Raw genomic sequence first — 19258 nt, forward strand, 5'->3', positions numbered from 1 at the left:
TTAATTGGCTGCTCATAAAGTTATATATTAAATATAATAGGAATATAATCTAAGATAACCTGTATTATAAGCTATATTCAGTGTGTGCCCTAATTTTCACTCGTGTCATAGATCTAACATACTCCTTTGATCACTTTCCTGTTCCATCCATTTGTTTTCGATTTTGTGTGCGTGTGCATGTGTGTCACAGACTCGTGTCATTCCCAACATTCCAATTGTGATCTATTGTATGAAGTAGCCACAAGGGAATCTCTGTGTACTGTTTGTTAGACCCTTAACTGTAAACAATTTTAAGCTCCAGTCTTAAATTCTGAAGTGAGTGAAAGGCCAATGCTGATTGAAACCATGCGCCTCCCTGAACCTCTCTGTTTATCTGGTAGAGCGGAGCGTCATGGCGGTCATTCAAAGGTTCTGGTTCTAAGCCCCCACGATCATCCCCACGACGCATTTCAATGAGTCCATGTGACCTAGTTTCCTCTTTGACTCCTTTCCTGTGTCCACTCCTGTCTTGATCTCCCAGGCTTCCAACCCCCTCTACAAGCAGCCCATCTCCACTCACTCAGTGGATACTGTTTTCCAAATGCACGGCAAGTCATACAACGGAGGAGTTCACTGATCCCTGACCTGCTGGATGGGGTTGGGCACACGGCAGGACCGGTCCAGTAGGAACTGTTTACATTTCAGTGATGAAGAGTGGAGATGTGATCCCTTAAAGAAAGACTTTTCTTTTTGTTGCAACTAGAGTCTGTTTTGGTTGGTTTGGGCTTGTTATTGTTTCTCTGAGCAGTGGGACGTGGACGACTGTGGTCTTCTCTGTAGGTCTGATGACCACGGTATAATGGGCTGGATTGCTCCCGTTCATTCCAGTGCATTTGCCCCCCCCCCCCCCTGGATAAGGACTGTGCAGAATGAGCTCAAATAGTTTCTTCAATTAGAGAGTTTTGCTTCTGGAGTAATGGTTGCCTATGCACGGCGGACTGCAGATCCTGCTTTTCTACAGTTCAAATCACAATTTCTCCAAGTTATGGAGGATGCTGTGTGAATTACATTGTACAAATGAGGCATTATGTGCATGTATATTGTTTTAACATAAGTGCCCTTGAACCTAAACCTGCATTCTACACAGAAGAAGATTATTTTACTACTACATGGACAGCTTTCAGTCACCTGAAGTGTTTGAATTTATAGAACAACATGGTGTATTTTTTTACTAAGAGGTTTGGTACTAATAGCAAAAACTTTTTTGTCTGGAATTACATTAGATTCAGAATTTTAAAGTAAAAATTGAGAATACCACTCACACTAGATTGTGCTCAAACCGTCTCGTTTGCACGCTCCCCCAGTTCGAAGGCCACTAAATGCTCAGTGGAGATGCACTAACATTGCACATTGATCATTGGGGAGTGTTTTTTTTAGGGAGGGACTGGATTGGAGAGCTGGCTGGGGTGAGTCACATTAACACACCCATCCCAGAGGAGAATAGAGGTGGAGATAAAGGGATAAAGCAAGATTGAGTTTAATCTACCCTGTGCATATTTTGGATGACATGATTAAGCCGATCTAAATAGATAATCAGTAATAAAAATTTGAGTGTTGCTGGATAAGCAAGCGGTCATACTTTGTTTTTTGGCCACATACACTTATTGAAAAACCACATACACTTATTTCCCATGTCTTTAACTCTTTCGTGCATGCATGCATCCCCATGTGCAGAAGGGAAAAAAACAGGATTAATGAGATCTGTAGCCAAGCCTAGAGACCATTAAGGCCCCAGACTGGACATTTTGTTGTTTGGATCTCTGGCATGAAAGGGTGTTTTGGCGGGGGCAGGATGTATGTGATCGTCTTGTTCTGATGTGCGTTTGTTTTCTGAAATCCGGTTTCAAATGTAATTTATATTGATAAGTTTTACCATCACTGGCATCATTCAGTAAACATGTCCAATGACCTCCGAACCAGCATCTGATCTTGTTAGCAGGTGACAGGCCACCATGTTGGAACATGAAATTTAAAATCTATAGTCCAGCTGTTGCCTTGCTCTAGGCCTGGATGAACTTTTCCACAGTCTGACCATAACACTGCTGTTGACTGGAGAGTTCTGGATAATGGACCACTCTGTACCCAGCAGCAACAGAGCCACATGGGGAAAATCTGCTCGACACCCACAACCGTACTTCCACCACGATAGTGTTGAGAATGGTCCATCATCATTCAAATAATATCCACTAAGCTATGGTCATGTGGGCATTAGAACCTAATAAAGTGACCTAAGGTAAGTGTTTCTAGAGTGGGGGGGTGAGCTGGCATCATCTTTTGGCTCTGTAATTACCCTTGTATGTCTCAAAGTAGAACACAGAACACCTGTACAACACTATCACAGACATCACGGGAGGAAAAAGGTCTGGGCTCTCAGTCCAGAATCAGCATAGCCAGCAGGTTGTGTGTGTGAGGGACAGAAAGGAAATGACATTTCCTTATGTCCACCCAGCAGTTATCCCACTCGTCCACATCTGGTAGCATCACATCGCAAACTAACTTTAACTTACTTCAGAAACACTGGGCACACTGTTCTTGGTTCCTCTGTGCTAAGGGTGAGGTTAGTAACTGCATACGGAGAGCTAAATGCAGATGTGCCGCCCGGTGCGTAAACCAGCCCTGTAGTTAGCACAGACAGTTTTGAGTAGTGGGGGGTGTCTTCTGTCCAAGAGTTAACATCCACCACCAAGCTGCTCAGGCAGTGAAGTCACTGGCTGAGGGAGCAGGGTCAGTCTTTCAGAAAGACAACATAGGTTGGACACTCATGGAGAGACAGCAGGGACTGGGGAATATTTAGCGCACACACTGCACAGCTGCATTTTGAATGCAGGAGAGTAGATGAAGGCCAAATGTAACCTTAGATAGGACATTTATATGGTATTGTTTGACATGTAATGTTTGATAGCATAACATTGTTGTGGAGATATATGTTTTATCAATAGTTAAAATACAAAAACGAATATTGGCTAAAAAGACGACTTTGTTTTTACAAAAACTTTGTGTTTTGTTTTTTAAAATAAAAACATCGCATACAAGATCCCTGAAGCTATATATATATATATATATATATATATATATATACACACACACACACACACACACACACACACACACACACACACACACACACACACACAGTGGGGAAAATAAGTATTTAGTCAGTCACCAATTGTGCAAGTTCTCCCACTTAAAAAGATAATTGACAACATAGGTAGACCTCAACTATGAGAGACAAAATGTGAAAAAGAAATTGAGAATCATTTTGTCTGACTTTTAAAGAATTTATTTGCAAATAATGGTGGAAAATAAGTATTTGGTCAATAACAAAAGTTCATCTCAATACTTTGTTGTATATCCTCTGTTGGCAATGACAGAGGTCAAACGTTTTCTGTAAGTCTTCACAAGGTTGGCACACACTGTTGCTGGTATGTTGGCCCATTCCTCCATGCAGATCTCCTCTAGAGCAGTGATGTTTTGGGGCTGTCGGCGGGCAACACAGACTTTTAACTCCCTCCAAAGGTTTTTGATGGGGTTGAGATCGGGAGACTGGCTAGGCCACTCCAGGACTTTGAAATGTTTCTTACGAAGCCATTCCTTTGTTGCCCTGGCAGTGTGCTTGGGATCATTATCATGCTGAAAGACCCAGCCACGTTTCATCTTCATTGCCCTTGCTGATGGAAGGAGGTTTGCACCCAAAATCTCACAATACATGGCCCCATTCATTCTTTCATGTACACAGACCAGTCGTCCTGGTCCCTTTGCAGAGAAACTGCCCCAAAGCATGATGTTGCCACCCCCATGCTTCACAGTTGGTATGGTGTTCTTTGGATGCAACTCAGCATTCACTGTCCTCCAAACACGACGAGTTGTGTTTTTACCAAATAGTTCTACTTTGGTTTCATCTGACCATATGACATTCTCCCAATACTCTTCTGGAACATCCAAATGCTCTCTAGCAAACTTCAGACGTGCCTGGATATGGACTGGCTTAAGCACGGGGACACGTCTGGCACTGCAAGATCTGAGTCCCTGGCATCATAGTGTGTTGCTGATAATAATGATAATAGTGCTCATAAGAGTCAGAAATATCTGCCCTTAAAGAGTTAAAGGAGTCATTTACTTTGGAACAAGTCCTGGCTGGAGAAGTGAGCGGTGTTATTCACTGGTTTATGAAGGTGTGTTCTTGGCTGCTAAAAGCAAATCTAACAACAGGCGATTGAAGTAGTTGCCACATGCGTCTCAGGTTAGTGTGTGTGTGTGTGTGTGTCTGAGAAAGACACGTCAGGGTTAATAATTTATTTCCTCTGATGTCTTTAATATAGCTGTCCATAAACTTTTGCCATGTAATGAGGATGTTATGGTTCACAGCCCTGTTTTCAACCCACATTTCTGTTCTGCGCTCACCCCCCAAGGTTAACTTTTCGCAACTTGTTTTATTCTAAGTATATGCAGATGTATAGTTCAGTCGGTGCCTAAATTATGGCTGTTTGTATATGCACTTGACCGATCTAAAACAACATTCTAACTTTCAAAGACTGATCCTCTTTCAAAGACTGATCCTTTTTCAAAGACTGATCCTCTCTCACCTCTTTTGGCTTTCTCTCTCCTCCCCATCTAAATCTTCATGAACTATTTCAATATTACATCTTCAGCACTGACTGAATAGGCATGATGTCTTTATATGAACATTTCACAGATGTATGCACATCTTATACTGAAATATCCAATAAAACTGAAATACTGTGGTCCCTCTATCTTTTTAACTGAATTACATTTAAGGACATTTCCTGAGTTCCCATTATGTGGGTATATTATCATAAGGCTGTCTAGATGAAATAATAATTATTTTATCCTGTAAATATTTTGTCAAAACTATTACCAAGTATCTTTGTGTCAATACAATAGACATTGGGTCTTGGACATTGGAGCTGTTTGCACAGTTGACTGCACATCACAAGTGATGCTGGAACTGACCTACATCTGCTATTTATCCCCAGTGCTCAATGGTCTTTCTCTTGTCTACTCAATACATCAGTTTTATTCAGTGTATTACAGTGTGGAGTTGGGTTCTGCTTAATGTAACTACAACTGACTTTGAGATGCTATTGTTGAACTGGTTGTAAATCATAATAGTTAATGGATATAAAAGGTGCTTGGCAAATGAAACATACAGTTGCAGTGAAATTTCACAAAGAAATTATTTTTCTGTATTTATTTTGACTGCATGTCGCTAAAAGAAAAGTATTTCGGCTGCTTCAAGTTTACCAAGAAAATGTTTTCATTTGTCAAATTCCTTAAAACGATTGCTGACTATATTTGGTAGATCTTAAAATGGATACTGTTGACTGTTACAATGTAAGTCAGGATAGTGAACCATGTGTAAATTTGTACAGCATTTCAAATTAGTTTTATCTCAGCATATCAAAGGCACATATGCATCATTTGATATTCAATATAATTCATATAATTCACTATACTTTTCTGTGCTGTTTCAAGACCATATACTTTTAAGAAAATTACAATTTCGCAAAAAGGATCCAGAGGTAATTTCAAACTCAATTTTACCACCAGAAGACGGATGCTTAGTAATGACGCCACCTTCTGGATATAAATAGTATGTTTTCTGCAACAGTCAAGTATTGCAGATATAATGAAATTTTCTTGTGGTTCCATATTCTTTCCTTTGTCGCCACCTTCTGGATGAAGAACAACAGTGAAAAGTCTGCCATTTATGGTCAACATTTATAGATCAAATATGTTTAACACTCACTCACTCACTCAAATTTGTGATTTTCTTACAAACATCAGTATATACAGTCTTCTTACACACTCATGCACAAAACACAAAAAGTGATTATTTAAAGTGCAATCATAACTTTTACATTTTTAAATTTAAAACATTAAATGATGGATTTTGCCTAGAACTAAACATATGACGAACCCCATACCAGAATGTAATACTTATGGATCCAGTTATAACTGTGTAGTTTATGAATGGTCAGTGTGTAATTGTTCTGAAAGGACTATTCAGTTTGGCACAAATTCATAAGTGTCTTCTCCACTCATGGCACCACATGGAGGTTTGAGCAACAGCTTACAGTAAGTAAAACCACAAATACAGATGGATCATGTGAATCATGGGCCTGTGTTTAAATAAAAAAAACCACATATATATATATTTTTCTCATTATTAAGTATATTGATATCTCATACAGCAGTTCTGTTGTATGAAAAGGCACTTTTCCTTTCGTGCATTCCTTCAGAACTAGAGTGACCACTGGTCTCTTTACTGTTGTTTATTAAAGGGGAAACATGAAACTAGTCAAATGGCTTGTTGTTTTCACATAAGTGAAATCACACCCTTGGCCAAATTCACTCAATTTAATCAGTGTCAAAGATAGCATTCATCAGACAAATTGCTTGTCTTAAATTTAAATAATTACAAAATTGCTAAATTAATTTGTGTCTCTGCGCTTAAGAGAAATTGAACATAATAATTTTGAAACAATACAAATTCAGAAGCATTAAGTAAGGGCCTGAGTTTGTAGGTCCCTAGAAAGTCGAGGAGCCATGGTAAACGACTTCTGTGGAAGTCAAGGGCCCCGTAGCAGGGGCCCTCGTGATCAAGGGCCCTCTAATGGTATGCCCTGCTCTTCTCTAGGGCCCCCTGGTAGGGGCTCTCATAACCAGGGCCCTCTAAAAATATGCCCCCCTCTTTCCTAGGACCCCTAATAGCTATAAGTCGAAGTCAGAGCAGTGCCACAACTCCTCATCCATTTTCCTAAGGGGCCCAAAAGCATGGTTAGGGCACAAAAGCATGGCTAGGGCCCCCAAAAGCATGGCTAGGGGCCCCAAAGGCATGGCTAGGGCCCCCAAGAGGCCCTGGGGTCAAAGTCCCTAATAGTCAGAGGATCCTTAAAATGGAGGGCCCTCGGAAATAAAAATATATTGTACCATAAATGTTGATAGGCTAAATAACTAAGTCGTTATTTTGAGATACTATCTCGAAATAATGACTTAATATCTCGAAATAATGACTTAGTATCTCGAAATAACGACTTAGTATCTCGAAATAATGACTTAATGGGCCCATGGGCCCATTCCCGCCACCTAAAATAAAAAAAACAGCACATATATATATTTTTCTCATTATTAAGTCTCTATACATCATAGAGACCAAATTGCGTTCAATCATACGACGTCAGACGTCATTCATGTTATTCATTTACTGCTAAGCGGGACGAGAAGCATGACATAGTGCTATCTACGATGGGGACAAGGCTCAAGAGCGTACATTTACCACTACATTTACCAGATCGTACATTTACCCATGGCTGGATTACTGACCGGGCCAGTGGGGCCAGCGCCCAGGGGCCCTTGAGGTCAGGGGGGCCTTGGCCGAAAACTTTTTGCGATGCCTATCAACATTTATGTTGATAGGCATTTATTTATATTCATCTGTGTCAGTATATCTCAGTGGGTGCGGGTGTGTCTTGTAATTATCTGTCTCACCTGTGGCTCGTCTCATCATCACGTGGGGTTGATGTGGTCTGTCTATTTAATGTGCGTTCGCGCAGTGTCTTGTGCTCGTCGTTGTCTAAAGTCTGCCAATATCTGTTGTTATTAAACGTGACATTTGCTACGTAAGCGGGGATTCTGTGTCTTGTCCTTGGCTGCGCCCGAACGTTACAACTATATTAAACTTTGAAAGGTTCACAGCCTTTTTCAAGGCTAGTGTAACGTTGCTAACTAGCAACTCACAGCTTTTAAAAATGTTTATTGTTATTTGCATATTACATTATTGATAATAGTAGAAGTGTAAGCTTTATAATAGTAAAAAAAAGTGCGCGTGTGAAAAAAAATAAATAAAATTGCGCGTGTGAGCATGCATGTGTGAAAAATAAAAAAATGTGTATGAAAAAAAAGTGCATGTATAAAAAAATAAATAAAATTGCGCATGTGTGAGCATGCACGTGTGAAACAAATAATAATAAAATGCGCGTGTGGAAAAAAAAATTTTAATGCGCGTGAGCGTGCGCATGTGGAAGAAAGTTCGCGTGTGAAAAAAAAGGGCGCATGTGAAAAATATATATAAAAAAGTGCGCGCATGAAAAAAATATATAAAAAATGGCTGTGAAAAAAATAATTAAAAAATGTATGTGAAAAAAGTTCACGTGTGAAAAAATAAATAAAATTGCGCGTGAGCGTGCGCATGTGAAACAAAAAATAATAATAAAATGCGTGTGTGAAAAAAATGCACGTGTGAGCGTGCGCATGTGAAAAAAAATAATAATAAAAAATGCGTGTGTGGAAAAAAAAGTGCGCGTTAAAAAAATTTTTTTTTTATTGCGCGTGTGTGAAAGGGGGGGCTGTGCAACCCTTTGCCCAGGGGCCCAGACTATCCTTAATCTGTCCTTGCATTTACCACTACATTTACCAGATCGTACATTTACCACTACATTTACCAGATCGTACATTTCCTAGTGGATTTAATTTGGGTTATTAATGGTTTCAATCGTTTTCATATTTTGCGGTAAAACAAAGTTACTGCCTTTACTATGTACACTGAACACTGTCAGAGCTACACAAGCTCTTGTGATAAATAGGTAGATAGATAGATGCCTGTTAAGTTCGCGTCAACCCCGTGTAGTTAACGGTGACATAAAATAAGAAACAACACAAGATTTGTTTCTAGTGTGTCTGTAGTTGTAACTGGTGAATCCAGGGACGTGTGAGGACATTTGGGCCAGGGCTGAAAAGGTTGAAGATGAAGTTGTAAACACTTGTCATTTGATAGCCTACCCTGGGGGGTGTTCCAGAAAGCGGGTTAAGTGACTAACTCAGGGTTTGTTAACTCTGAGTTCACTAAAACCCGGAGTTTCCTGTTCCAGAAAGCGGGTTAAAACAAACTCTATGTCAGTTGCTATAGCAACTTACGCTCTGAACCTAACCTGCTCGCTGGCAGGTTAACTTGGACCTGACCCAGAGTTACAAACACGTCATCATGACGTGTCCTTTCCTCGAAGATCATGTGGATATTGAAATTCAGTTTATTCGCTGAGTTCTTCGTCGGGAACGCCTTATAAAACCCCGAATAGACATAGGCCTACTATCATTTTCGGATTATTTTTTAATGAACGTTATCGTTTTTCAGCACAATCCAATACTTACATCAATAAAACTATTAAGCGTCACATTTCAAATATTACACATCGCGGATCAGCCCTAAATATTCTCTCCAGATTGTTATATATCAGTCTTCGTTTTTTGCTAGTGGAAGTTTTTTTTATAGTGTAGAAGATGCGGGATCTGTCAGCAAAGCTACTGTATGTCGGTCTGTCCAAAAACTATGTCTGGCATTAAATTGACTAGTGCCCAGTTTTGTGGTGTTTCCTGGGCATAAGCCAGTTATGGACATCAAAGAGGAATTCCACAGCATCGTTGGTTTGTCTTTAATTCACACGGACAATAAAGAAATTAAGCAAAGGAGAAGCAATATATAACGAACTTCATTCCATTTACATTTTAAGGATTTCCTAGAGTGGTTGGCTGCATTGATGGAACCTACATATGCTACCTATTACAGCACCATTAGAACATGAAGGTGATTACATAAACAGAAAATCCATCCATAGCATTAATGTACAGGTACTAACCTTTATAATACTTAATGAATAATGTACTTATCTTTAATGGTAACAAAACTAACGTAGCTATTGCCACAAGCCACTTTCCCTCAAACTGGACATATATAGACTTACCTCCCCCTGACTATATCTCAGATTTGCCACCAGTCCAGAGACCAGTCCACCAGCCCTTTGGCACCATGCACCATATACCTGTCCCATTTACTTACCTCACACCCACTCACACACACTGTACATACTGTACTTATATTTTTATATTTCATACCTTTTTTCATACTTATACTGTTATCTATTTTACATTTTTTAACCTTGCTTATTTAATGTCTATTGCCTGGCTTTCACCATGACCGTCTTGCACTATGTTGTCCTGCACTATGTTGTATGTAATTGCTGCTGTGATATTTTGTAGTATGTAATTGAACTGAGGCCTAGCCTAAAAGTGTTTCATTGTGCTGTACAACCCTGTTTCAGCATAATGATAATAAAGTTGAATTGAATTGAACTGACCGTTCTGCCCATCAAGATCATATGTGATGCTTCCCACCTCATCACAAATGTTGAAGCCAGATGGCCAGGATCCGTGTATGATTCCACACTGTACAACAAATCTGAATAGAGTAGGCCTGAGGTAGTGCAGTGTAATAGTTAAATTAGTGTAATGCAGTGTAATAGTTAAATCATTGCAAACCCTAGTGTGATTATAGGACACTATGACGGCCTCCTTCATGGAGACAGAGGGTATCCCTGCCTGTCCTATAGGCCTACCTTATGACTCCCTATTCAGATCCTGCACCTGGACCACAGTCCCGCTACAATCAGGCCCACAGCAAAACCAGGGCAAGAATTTAAATGACCCTAGGAATCCTCGAGGCCAGGTTCCAGTGCCTGAAGGGGCTCAGAGTAACCCCTGATAGGGCGTGCCACATAATAATGGCATATGTGGTATTACACAACATTGCAACCATCCAGGAAGAGTGACAGCCTACCATCTCTGACATGCCCACAGACGAGGAACCTTACATGCATGTGGGTGACAACAGAGATGGTGGAGTTGTCAGAGACTCCATCTGCAATCACTGCTTTCCACATTAAATCATGCACCACCACCCACCCCACCCCACCATCCACCCTGTAACCTTTTAATATACATTACAGTCAAATTCACTGTTATGTTTCATTATTTCATTTTTCTTGTAAATAAATATATTTTAGAATATATTTTAAGAATAAGATATAGTTATATACAGCCATACCACTTTGTACTATATTCTTATACTTCATTTTTATCTGATGCCATGTGTGTTTCACACCACTCAGATTAGACCTGGAATCAGTAAGTGTTCAATTAAAAAATATTTAAAAACTCAATACAGTATTATAAAGGTGGAGAAAATAATAATATAATCGCAACCTTCTGCTAAATATAAAAATATCATTTTCACTCACGCATTAACTCTGTTGGCAATTTTTTGACATGCTGACTGCCTTTCTCTAGCAGCTACCGCAGTATTACATTTACGTTTAATAATATCTAAATATTCTGCATACGCAGTCATTAATACTCCTAAGCTACAGTGGTGTGAAATACGATGCTCGGCTGATTGTCGCGTTTAAGTCCATGATAAATCCTATTTATCTGCGTTCCATTAAGAATGCCTTTTATAGTTACGCGTGAACGCGCTTCTGTCTGGGTCAACCTACTCAGAGTTGAGCGACCCTGATTACTTTAACTCCGATCAGCCGTTTTGGAACCGAAAACTCTGAGTATGTCAGATCGGGGTAAGACAACTCAGAGTTCAGGGTTAAGTTTAGAGTTTGTTAACCCCGCTTTCTGGAATACCCCCCTGTGCTTCAGCCCATGTGAGAAGCCTTTTGTGACAAAATAACAACACGTTAACCCTGGTATTTTTTACACTCATTTTCGCCGCTGATGTTATTTATTGGTTAATTAAGACGTATTGGTTTTGACTGAGCCATCTGGAATGGCGAAAGCGGCTTCTTGCGTTTACGGATCTGCCTCCATCCATTGACAAGACAATATTTTCCAGCGCGACATTATCGTGAGAGACGTCAACAGGGAAGAGCGTGTCACGAAAGGTTTGCCGTGTGAAAGCTACTAAGCTGTTGCTATTATGTTGCTATTATTTTTAGTCGTTGTTGTAGCTTCTGTCACCGTTTTGCTACATTCATATAGTAGTCTACTAGTTACTCGCTTCTCCTGGTTCGTTCGCTAACGTCCCCGCGGGTCTAAAGTGAGAAGTAAACTAATCCGCACTCTACGTTCCAATGGACTACTCTTCTTACTCGCACCCCTCCAAGTTAAAATCTTTTTTTTAATCTCTGAATCTGACATTGTCTGAATGTCATGTCTAACATGTATTGTGTTTAGTATCTCTAAAATATGGACAGCGCAAGATGCATGTGATGTGTAAGTGAACAAAGCGGGATTGTATATAGGGTGGCCACTTTGTCATGTGACAAAGTGGCCGGTGAGTGTATAATACTGTAGGTCCTATATGTAGATTTGTGTGTATGACAGTACAAAATGGAAAAAATAGAAATGATGTACACTGTTGGAACTTTAGAACCTCATGGATTTCTATGATTTAAACATATTTTTCATATATAAACTTGTACCTCTTCATATTAAATTAGAAGCACTTTGCTTGCACAGCTGATGTAGGACCTCTGAAACGTCCTATTTGTTTGGAATCTTTATATACTTTATTATAATATAATACAATGCTACAACTCTATGCTACAACATAGAGTGGGGTACTATGTAAAAGTTTCTGCTTTCTGATATAAGACATTATTTTTGTACACTGCGTACGACCAAATGAGGAAGTTATAGATCACCCTAGGTCAAGGGTCAGACGAGAGGAGGAAGAAGCTGGGAATGAAGACCTGTTCCAGATAGAAGCAAACGTTTCCGCAGGGAAGGCAGAATTTATGCTATGTTTAGGCAGACATTACCAATATTAACGGATATCTTATCCATGTGATCTTGTGTCCGTAACTGGAATGAATCTTTTGTCTGTAAATGGTATAATTTTGTATACTTGACCAGTCCCTCAATGTATATAAGGACTGGTAAAAGGTCAATAAACTAGAGTGCTTTGGTGAAGGAACCAATTTGTATTTGTGTGCATGTGTTGTTTTCACTGACACTCTCACTAACTATTCTTACAGAGACCCTGGTTGTTGTGATGGAGAATTTCCACGACAGGGGGAAAAAATGAGGGAGAGTATGTGAGTGTGTCTTGGGTGACTCTAGCATTGGTGTGTAAACCTTGGTTTTGTGTGTTGGTATGTAAATACCCAGACCATCTCTAATCTGGCACATACTTACGGATGTTAAGTCATAGCATGGCAACTCAAGCACAACACTATAAAAACAGAACAGAACAAAGAGGTCCTTATCCATGGCTCTGTCCCTAAAAGATGACCAAGCTTCCACTGAACAGATGTGAATAAGCTTCTGCTCTCTTTCTCCTGACAAACGCATGATTTTTTGTGTAATCATTAAAATTTGTGATTTTCTTACAAACATCAGTATATACAGTCTTCTTACACACTCATGCACAGAACACAAAAAGTGATTATTTAAAGTGCAATCCTAACTTTTACATTTTTAAATTTAAAACATTAAATGATGGATTTTGCCTAGAACTAAACATATGACGAACCCCATACCAGAATGTAATACTTATGGATCCAGTTATAACTGTGTAGTTTATGAATGGCCAGTGTGTAATTGTTCTGAAAGGACTATTCAGTTTGGCACAAATTCATAAGTGTCTTCTCCACTCATGGCACCACATGGAGGTTTGAGCAACAGCTTACAGTAAGTAAAACCACAAATACAGATGGATCATGTGAATCATGGGCCTGTGTTTAATATAATGCAATTTAGTGGGATGGAAACTAAAGAAAACTTACAGATTCTTACAGAACTATATGCAAGGTAATTCCATATATTTAACTTGATGCTCAGAACATTTTGCAGAAAATGAGTGTTAAATTACAAAGATGTTTGGCATGATTAATATATATATATATGCCTAATATAGTCAAATATATCAAACTAAACTCAGGCAGTATGTTATGTTAGAAGTTAGAAGCTGTGATGGTTTAGGGAGACACAATAGCACTGGGGTGTGCAGTCAAATGCACCATTAAGCAATTTTTCACAAAACGAATATTGAAATACGATTTCACAAATCTTTTAATGCTAAAATACCTCGTGTATTTTCAAATTATTTCAAGTATGACATCAAATTGATTAATAAATCCTGATTAATAAGTGGGAATCAGACTCTAATATTTTTAATAAACGTTGTCTAGCCATTTGAAACCAGCTATATATAATCTACAGCGAAAAATGAAATAAACAACAGTATTACCTTAGTTTTAGTGTAGGCACGATGACCATGCTGCCATAGTACATTTAATTTGAACTACAGTCTCCTCCTACCAGGAGGGACTGCAGATGCTACTTAAACTTAGCTTGCAGATGTTCTGAAAGTTCATGGCGAAAGGTGGAGGTTGTTGTCACTGCGTCTACGGGCTCGTTTTGAAATGATAGCCATGCACATTTTATTCGTCACTCTTACTTTAGGATTCGTGCTGAAGGAAACTCGCGCTTGGGGTTACAAGAATGGAGTACTTCACAACTCCATCTGGCTTGGTAATTATTTCTTAAAGTTTACTTATTTACTTAAAGTACCACAACATTTATTTCGAGGGATTTTTTGATATTCTCGAAAAGGACGTTTTTTGTTTTTTTGTTTTGTTGTCTCATAACAACATGCTTATCTATATAATTGATCTGAAGTATTGCGAAAGTGCGCGAGTTCATGTGTCTGATGTTAGGAGAGTAATTTATAACCTCAGTACTCACAACCCATCTACCTTTGAGAGTATACTGCAAACTAAAGGAAACTTAGTTATAAAATGCAAAGGTGGTAATTTCAAAATAATCGAGACATTAAACATTGATTTGAAAACTCAAAATATGTTACTCAAAAGATCATGTTTAAAAAGGTAATGTTTGAAAATTAAGAATGTTTCATTATGCTGCCAATTTTATAAATGAATGCTGTTTTCTCTTATGGTTGAAACAGACAGCCATATCTGTTTCTAAAAGTTGAGTGATTGTAACAAAAAGCGATTGTATTACATTATGCTATGTTCTTTTGCACTACAGCACATCTGGAAATTATCAACAACCTGTTCACAGTTATGCATAATGAGACATTATTTTCCATTGATTCTTTTATTTACAGTGATATGGAGTTTAGCCCAGTAGATCTATTATTCAGGAGCACTTTGGTGGGGGAAGCTAGGAAAGCTTGTTATTAACCTGAAGTACAGTTCAGCTTTTACAGGGTCATACATCTATTATGTCAACACAAGTCAAAGCAGCGTGCTGTTCCACAGTGCATGGGATGTGTGCCGCATGCCTACTCAGAGACACAAAACGTTTTCCTTGGATGGTTTTAGTATCCAAAAGCAACTTTCTTCTTGACTTCGTAACGTCTCTAACAGATGCTTGATAACATAGCTTTCCTGTGTTACATGGGGCTTGTCAGCCAGATAGATTATAGAACATCTGACACTTTGGGACATTCAACAGATCCTGTCCACTTGTGGTTTATCATGCTGTTAATGGCACTGTCTGAGATATGTTCTTCTTTCCACAGAACAGGCAGCGGGGGTTTACCACAGGGAGTCTCGTAAAGGGAGATACCAGCTGACATATAAGGAGGCCATAGCTGTTTGCAAATTTGAGGGAGGAACACTGGCCACTTATGATCAGCTGGAGGCTGCCCGAAAAATAGGTAAGTGCTGCCATTTCTGGTCTAGTACCACTGACAAGGAAGTAGAATTGGGTTATAGTTAGATGTTATTATGTAAATACATCACTTGGTATTTCCCTGTATAGATAAAAACCAGATGCAGTTTTAAACTCACAAATAATCATACGGTTAATCAATATGGGGGTGAAAACAATAAAAAAGCTTTTCTCCAAGGTAAGGTTTGTTAGCTTGATGGTTAGCATGTTTGCCACACAGTGGTAGGTTCAGGTCCCTATCTGGGTGGAGTTTCCATGTTCTTCCTGTGTGGGTTTTCTCCCACAGTCCAAAAATGTGGAACGTAGGTAAAATTGGCAATCCTACAAATTGTCCTGGTGTGATTGTGTGTGAATGTGCATCTGCAAGATCAGTGATGGTTTGTGGAAGATGAATCTCTTCACTCCCCTTCCTGTACCTAATTCAGTTCCCCAGGGGGCTGTGGTTTCTGCTTGAGAATCCACATGTACATTGGCTGCTGCTTCTCATCTATGAGATGATAGGATGGAAAAGTGTCTGTCTGTCAATTTTGTGTAACTAAAGAAGCATCACTTGGGTGGATCTTTCCCCCTCTTAGACTAGTTTTGATGATACACAGTCTGTGGCTTTGTTAAAGCAGAATTGTCTTTGATTAGGACTGACATCGCCGCGGGGAGGTCTGTGTCTGTCTTTTCCTTTTTCGTTGCAGCCCTCAAATTGTGTCAGTATGCCCTGGAACACTGCAGGTCTTTATTCTACATGTCCCCCACAACCCTACCACGGATTTCCTACAATTACTAATTTCCCTGTGGACCTGATTATGTTCTGAGGAACTGTTAAGTGTACTTAAGAACTGAATGTCAGAGAGTGATTAATCAAATAATTAGGTTATTTGAACATAGTAAGAGGGATCAGATGAATTACATAATCTCTATTCAAAGACATTTTGAACAAGGATGTTTTGTTTTAGAATGATGCAAGAATAATATCTCTCTGTGTCTTAAAGGTTTCCATGTGTGTTCAGCTGGATGGTTCCACAAAGGCCGTGTGGGATATCCCATTGTCAAACCTGGTGTCAACTGTGGTTTTGGGAAGGTTGGAATCGTCGATTATGGTTACCGGCTAAATAAAAGTGAACGATGGGATGTTTATTGCTACAACCCTAACTGTGAGTAAGACTAAGACACAAAGTGAGGCAATTCTGGAAGGAATGACAAGGAAATCACATGCACCACAGGCCCTGTTTTTAACACGTTCTTAGAAAACTCTTCTAAATTGGCTGTTGTCCAGTCCAGCAAGTAAATGGAGTAACCTGTCACAAATTGTGTGGGGAGGTGTCCTATGGACCTGTGTCCTAACCCTAACCCTAACCCAGAATAACACAGTCCATGGTCTCTGTGGAGCTAACGTTAAGTTGATTGTCAGCCAGCTATGAAGTCCAATTGATTTGTGGTCTGCCCTAAGAGTCAAACACAGATGAGACTGTGAAGCAAGGAAAATATGATAATTGTTTATTCATACTATGACTAATATGAGTCATAACATTACACAGTGAATTTCAGCGCTACAAATGATTCGTGTAGACTCAAATTAAGTGTAACATAAATCTTTGCATAAACCTCCAGACACATTTTTTAAATCTTTAAAAACATTTTCATAACTGCCAACAAAATGCCAACTAAGTTTGAGTTTTTTCTAAGAAAACAATAGATTTGACAGGTTATTGAAATTGAGTTTTCAGAAAGAACTTAACTCTCGGTTATGACGTCTTACAATAACAATCTCTGATGCAATGCAAGAAGCAGAATGAATTAGGTAGAAAGACAGAAATCACACTAAAATTTAACGTTAGTTAGACGGTGTGTGCAAGTGTAGTGTAAAAGGGGTTCAGGGGGTACGGTACTATGGTAATGGAAATTTAGGAGTTTTTAGGACCACAGAAAAATTACAAAATTGCAAAACTCTTATAGTCACTACATCTAAGAGTTTGAATGCACATGAGAAATTACAGTACAGTACAAAAGTACAGCTACTTCAAAGAAAATCTCTGTTTTTATCACATATCCCTTTATTCACAGTTGTACCATGTTGAATAAGAAAGTATTCGACACATGGCTTTGCATAAAAATTACCTGTATGGACTTTTGCAGCAAAGGAGTGTGGTGGTGTGCATACAGACCCGATAAAGGTTTTACAGTCCCCCGGTTTTCCAGAGGAGTACCCTGACGATCAGATCTGCTACTGGCACATCCGTCTGCTCTATGGCCAGAGGATCCGACTGCATTTCCTTGAGTTCGATGTAGAAGATGACACAGACTGCCTCAGTGATTACCTGGAGATCTATGACAGCTACGATGACATCATGGGGTTTGCTGGACGGTGCGGCATTAACAAGTGTTATATTCACTGTACTAGATTTTAGAGGTCTCACAGTGTTGCATGTCTAGTTTGTGTATAGTTGTGAAACGTATAGCTGAAATGAAACATATTCCACTTGTTCTTATTACTCCTTATGTGTTTGATCTCCATAGGTACTGTGGGTATGAACTGCCTGATGACTTTTTAAGCACAGGTATGATGCAATTATTAAAATGTTTTATGTATGTTGTCATTAATATATTTGCCAGTTTTCATCCCTTGTTCAAGAATTGCTCCTATTTTTGTTTTAGTTGCTTTTTAACAATGAAGCACTTATTGTGTTTCTGTGCCTTTTCTATAGCTAGAAAAACATGAGAAAACATGAGACTTTAAAGTTGTAGTTAAAACTGTTTACTATAACAGTAAGTGCTTATTTGGTTAAACGTGATGTTTCATTTTCCCAAGCTACTTAAGTTAATGTATTAACATTTTGTTCTTTGTTCTGTCCAACTGATCCTGCAAAGCATCATATGCTGAGTTTCCAGCACTGTATTCAGTTCCATCTGTTCCATTGTGTTTGTGTTTCAGCATATTTTGAAAGCATTATGCTGAAAGGTCTTTTTTTTCCAAGCCAAACCTATGTTAATCAAGAAATCTTCCAAGAAATCAATAGTTAAAATGTATATAATTTAATCAATTAGTACATACTGTGTTAGTTGCACATTGTTATTGAGTAATGTTTCATGTAGTATAGTATTTTTTTTATAAATAAACACAATGTCCATATAAAGACTTTATTTCTTGGCCTGTGTAAGACTTTCACGGCACTGTAGATTTGTGACAAAACTTTTCTCTTTTTTTCCTCTTTTCTCACTTGTCATTTTTACAGGTAATGTCATGACACTGAAGTTCCGCTCAGATTCCTCTGTGTCTGCAGGAGGATTTCAGCTGCAGTACATAGCTGTAGATGACTCTGTGCACAACAACGACACAGACATTTATGTTTGACACTTTTTTTTAAGTTATGCATTTGTAATCTTGTAATGAAAAGTGTAATGTATTAAATTTCTTCTTGTAATTTCATTTTCATATATCTTTTTGTCTGTAAGTGGCAGCTGAAGAAAAGTGCTGCAAATGATCATAAAACTATTGTTGTGTTTTAAAGTAAATTACCTTCTGACAAACACTCACTCTTTTCAGAGGTTTCAGAGACTCCAATTCAGTCTCTTGTTGCTTGTTTTTATAAATGCTTTTATGTTTAGTTTATTATTATGGGTTGGATTTCTTCATTTTAGTGTACCTTACACAATTAAAATGTGCATTAGCAGCTTAGTGTGATGTTTCTGTGTAGCCTATACAGAATTTGGGTTAGGCTGCCTTATT

The 19258-nt window shown here is 38.8% G+C and overlaps 2 protein-coding genes across 2 annotated transcripts in view; both read left to right on the forward strand.

Annotated features, from left to right (window-relative positions):
- Positions 1 to 4781, forward strand: part of itgb5 (integrin, beta 5) — a 37923-nt gene extending 33142 nt beyond the window's left edge. The window contains exon 15 of the mRNA XM_077002699.1: positions 521 to 4781. Coding sequence (XP_076858814.1) covers positions 521 to 616 — 96 coding nt within the window. The 3' untranslated portion in view covers positions 617 to 4781. The remainder of the gene's footprint in view (positions 1 to 520) is intronic.
- Positions 4782 to 14191: 9410 nt separating this feature from the next.
- Positions 14192 to 19202, forward strand: tnfaip6 (tumor necrosis factor, alpha-induced protein 6). The gene is made up of 6 exons (XM_077002703.1): positions 14192 to 14373; positions 15389 to 15526; positions 16524 to 16685; positions 17668 to 17896; positions 18049 to 18089; positions 18765 to 19202. The coding sequence occupies exons 1-6, from the start codon at positions 14265 to 14267 to the stop codon at positions 18881 to 18883; spliced, it is 798 nt and encodes a 265-aa protein (XP_076858818.1). The 5' UTR covers positions 14192 to 14264; the 3' UTR covers positions 18884 to 19202.
- Positions 19203 to 19258: the final 56 nt, after the last annotated feature.

The sequence above is a fragment of the Brachyhypopomus gauderio genome, chromosome 4 (genome assembly GCF_052324685.1).
Source record: "Brachyhypopomus gauderio isolate BG-103 chromosome 4, BGAUD_0.2, whole genome shotgun sequence".
NCBI classification, from domain to species: domain Eukaryota; kingdom Metazoa; phylum Chordata; class Actinopteri; order Gymnotiformes; family Hypopomidae; genus Brachyhypopomus; species Brachyhypopomus gauderio.

Coding starts and splice junctions, on each gene's coding strand:
- tnfaip6 (XM_077002703.1), top strand. CDS start 14,265: ATGATAGCCATGCACATTTTATTCGTCACTCTTACTTTAGGATTCGTG. Junction 16,686..17,667: donor TTATTGCTACAACCCTAACT/GTGAGTAAGACT, acceptor GGACTTTTGCAG/CAAAGGAGTGTGGTGGTGTG. Junction 18,090..18,764: donor TGATGACTTTTTAAGCACAG/GTATGATGCAAT, acceptor TCATTTTTACAG/GTAATGTCATGACACTGAAG.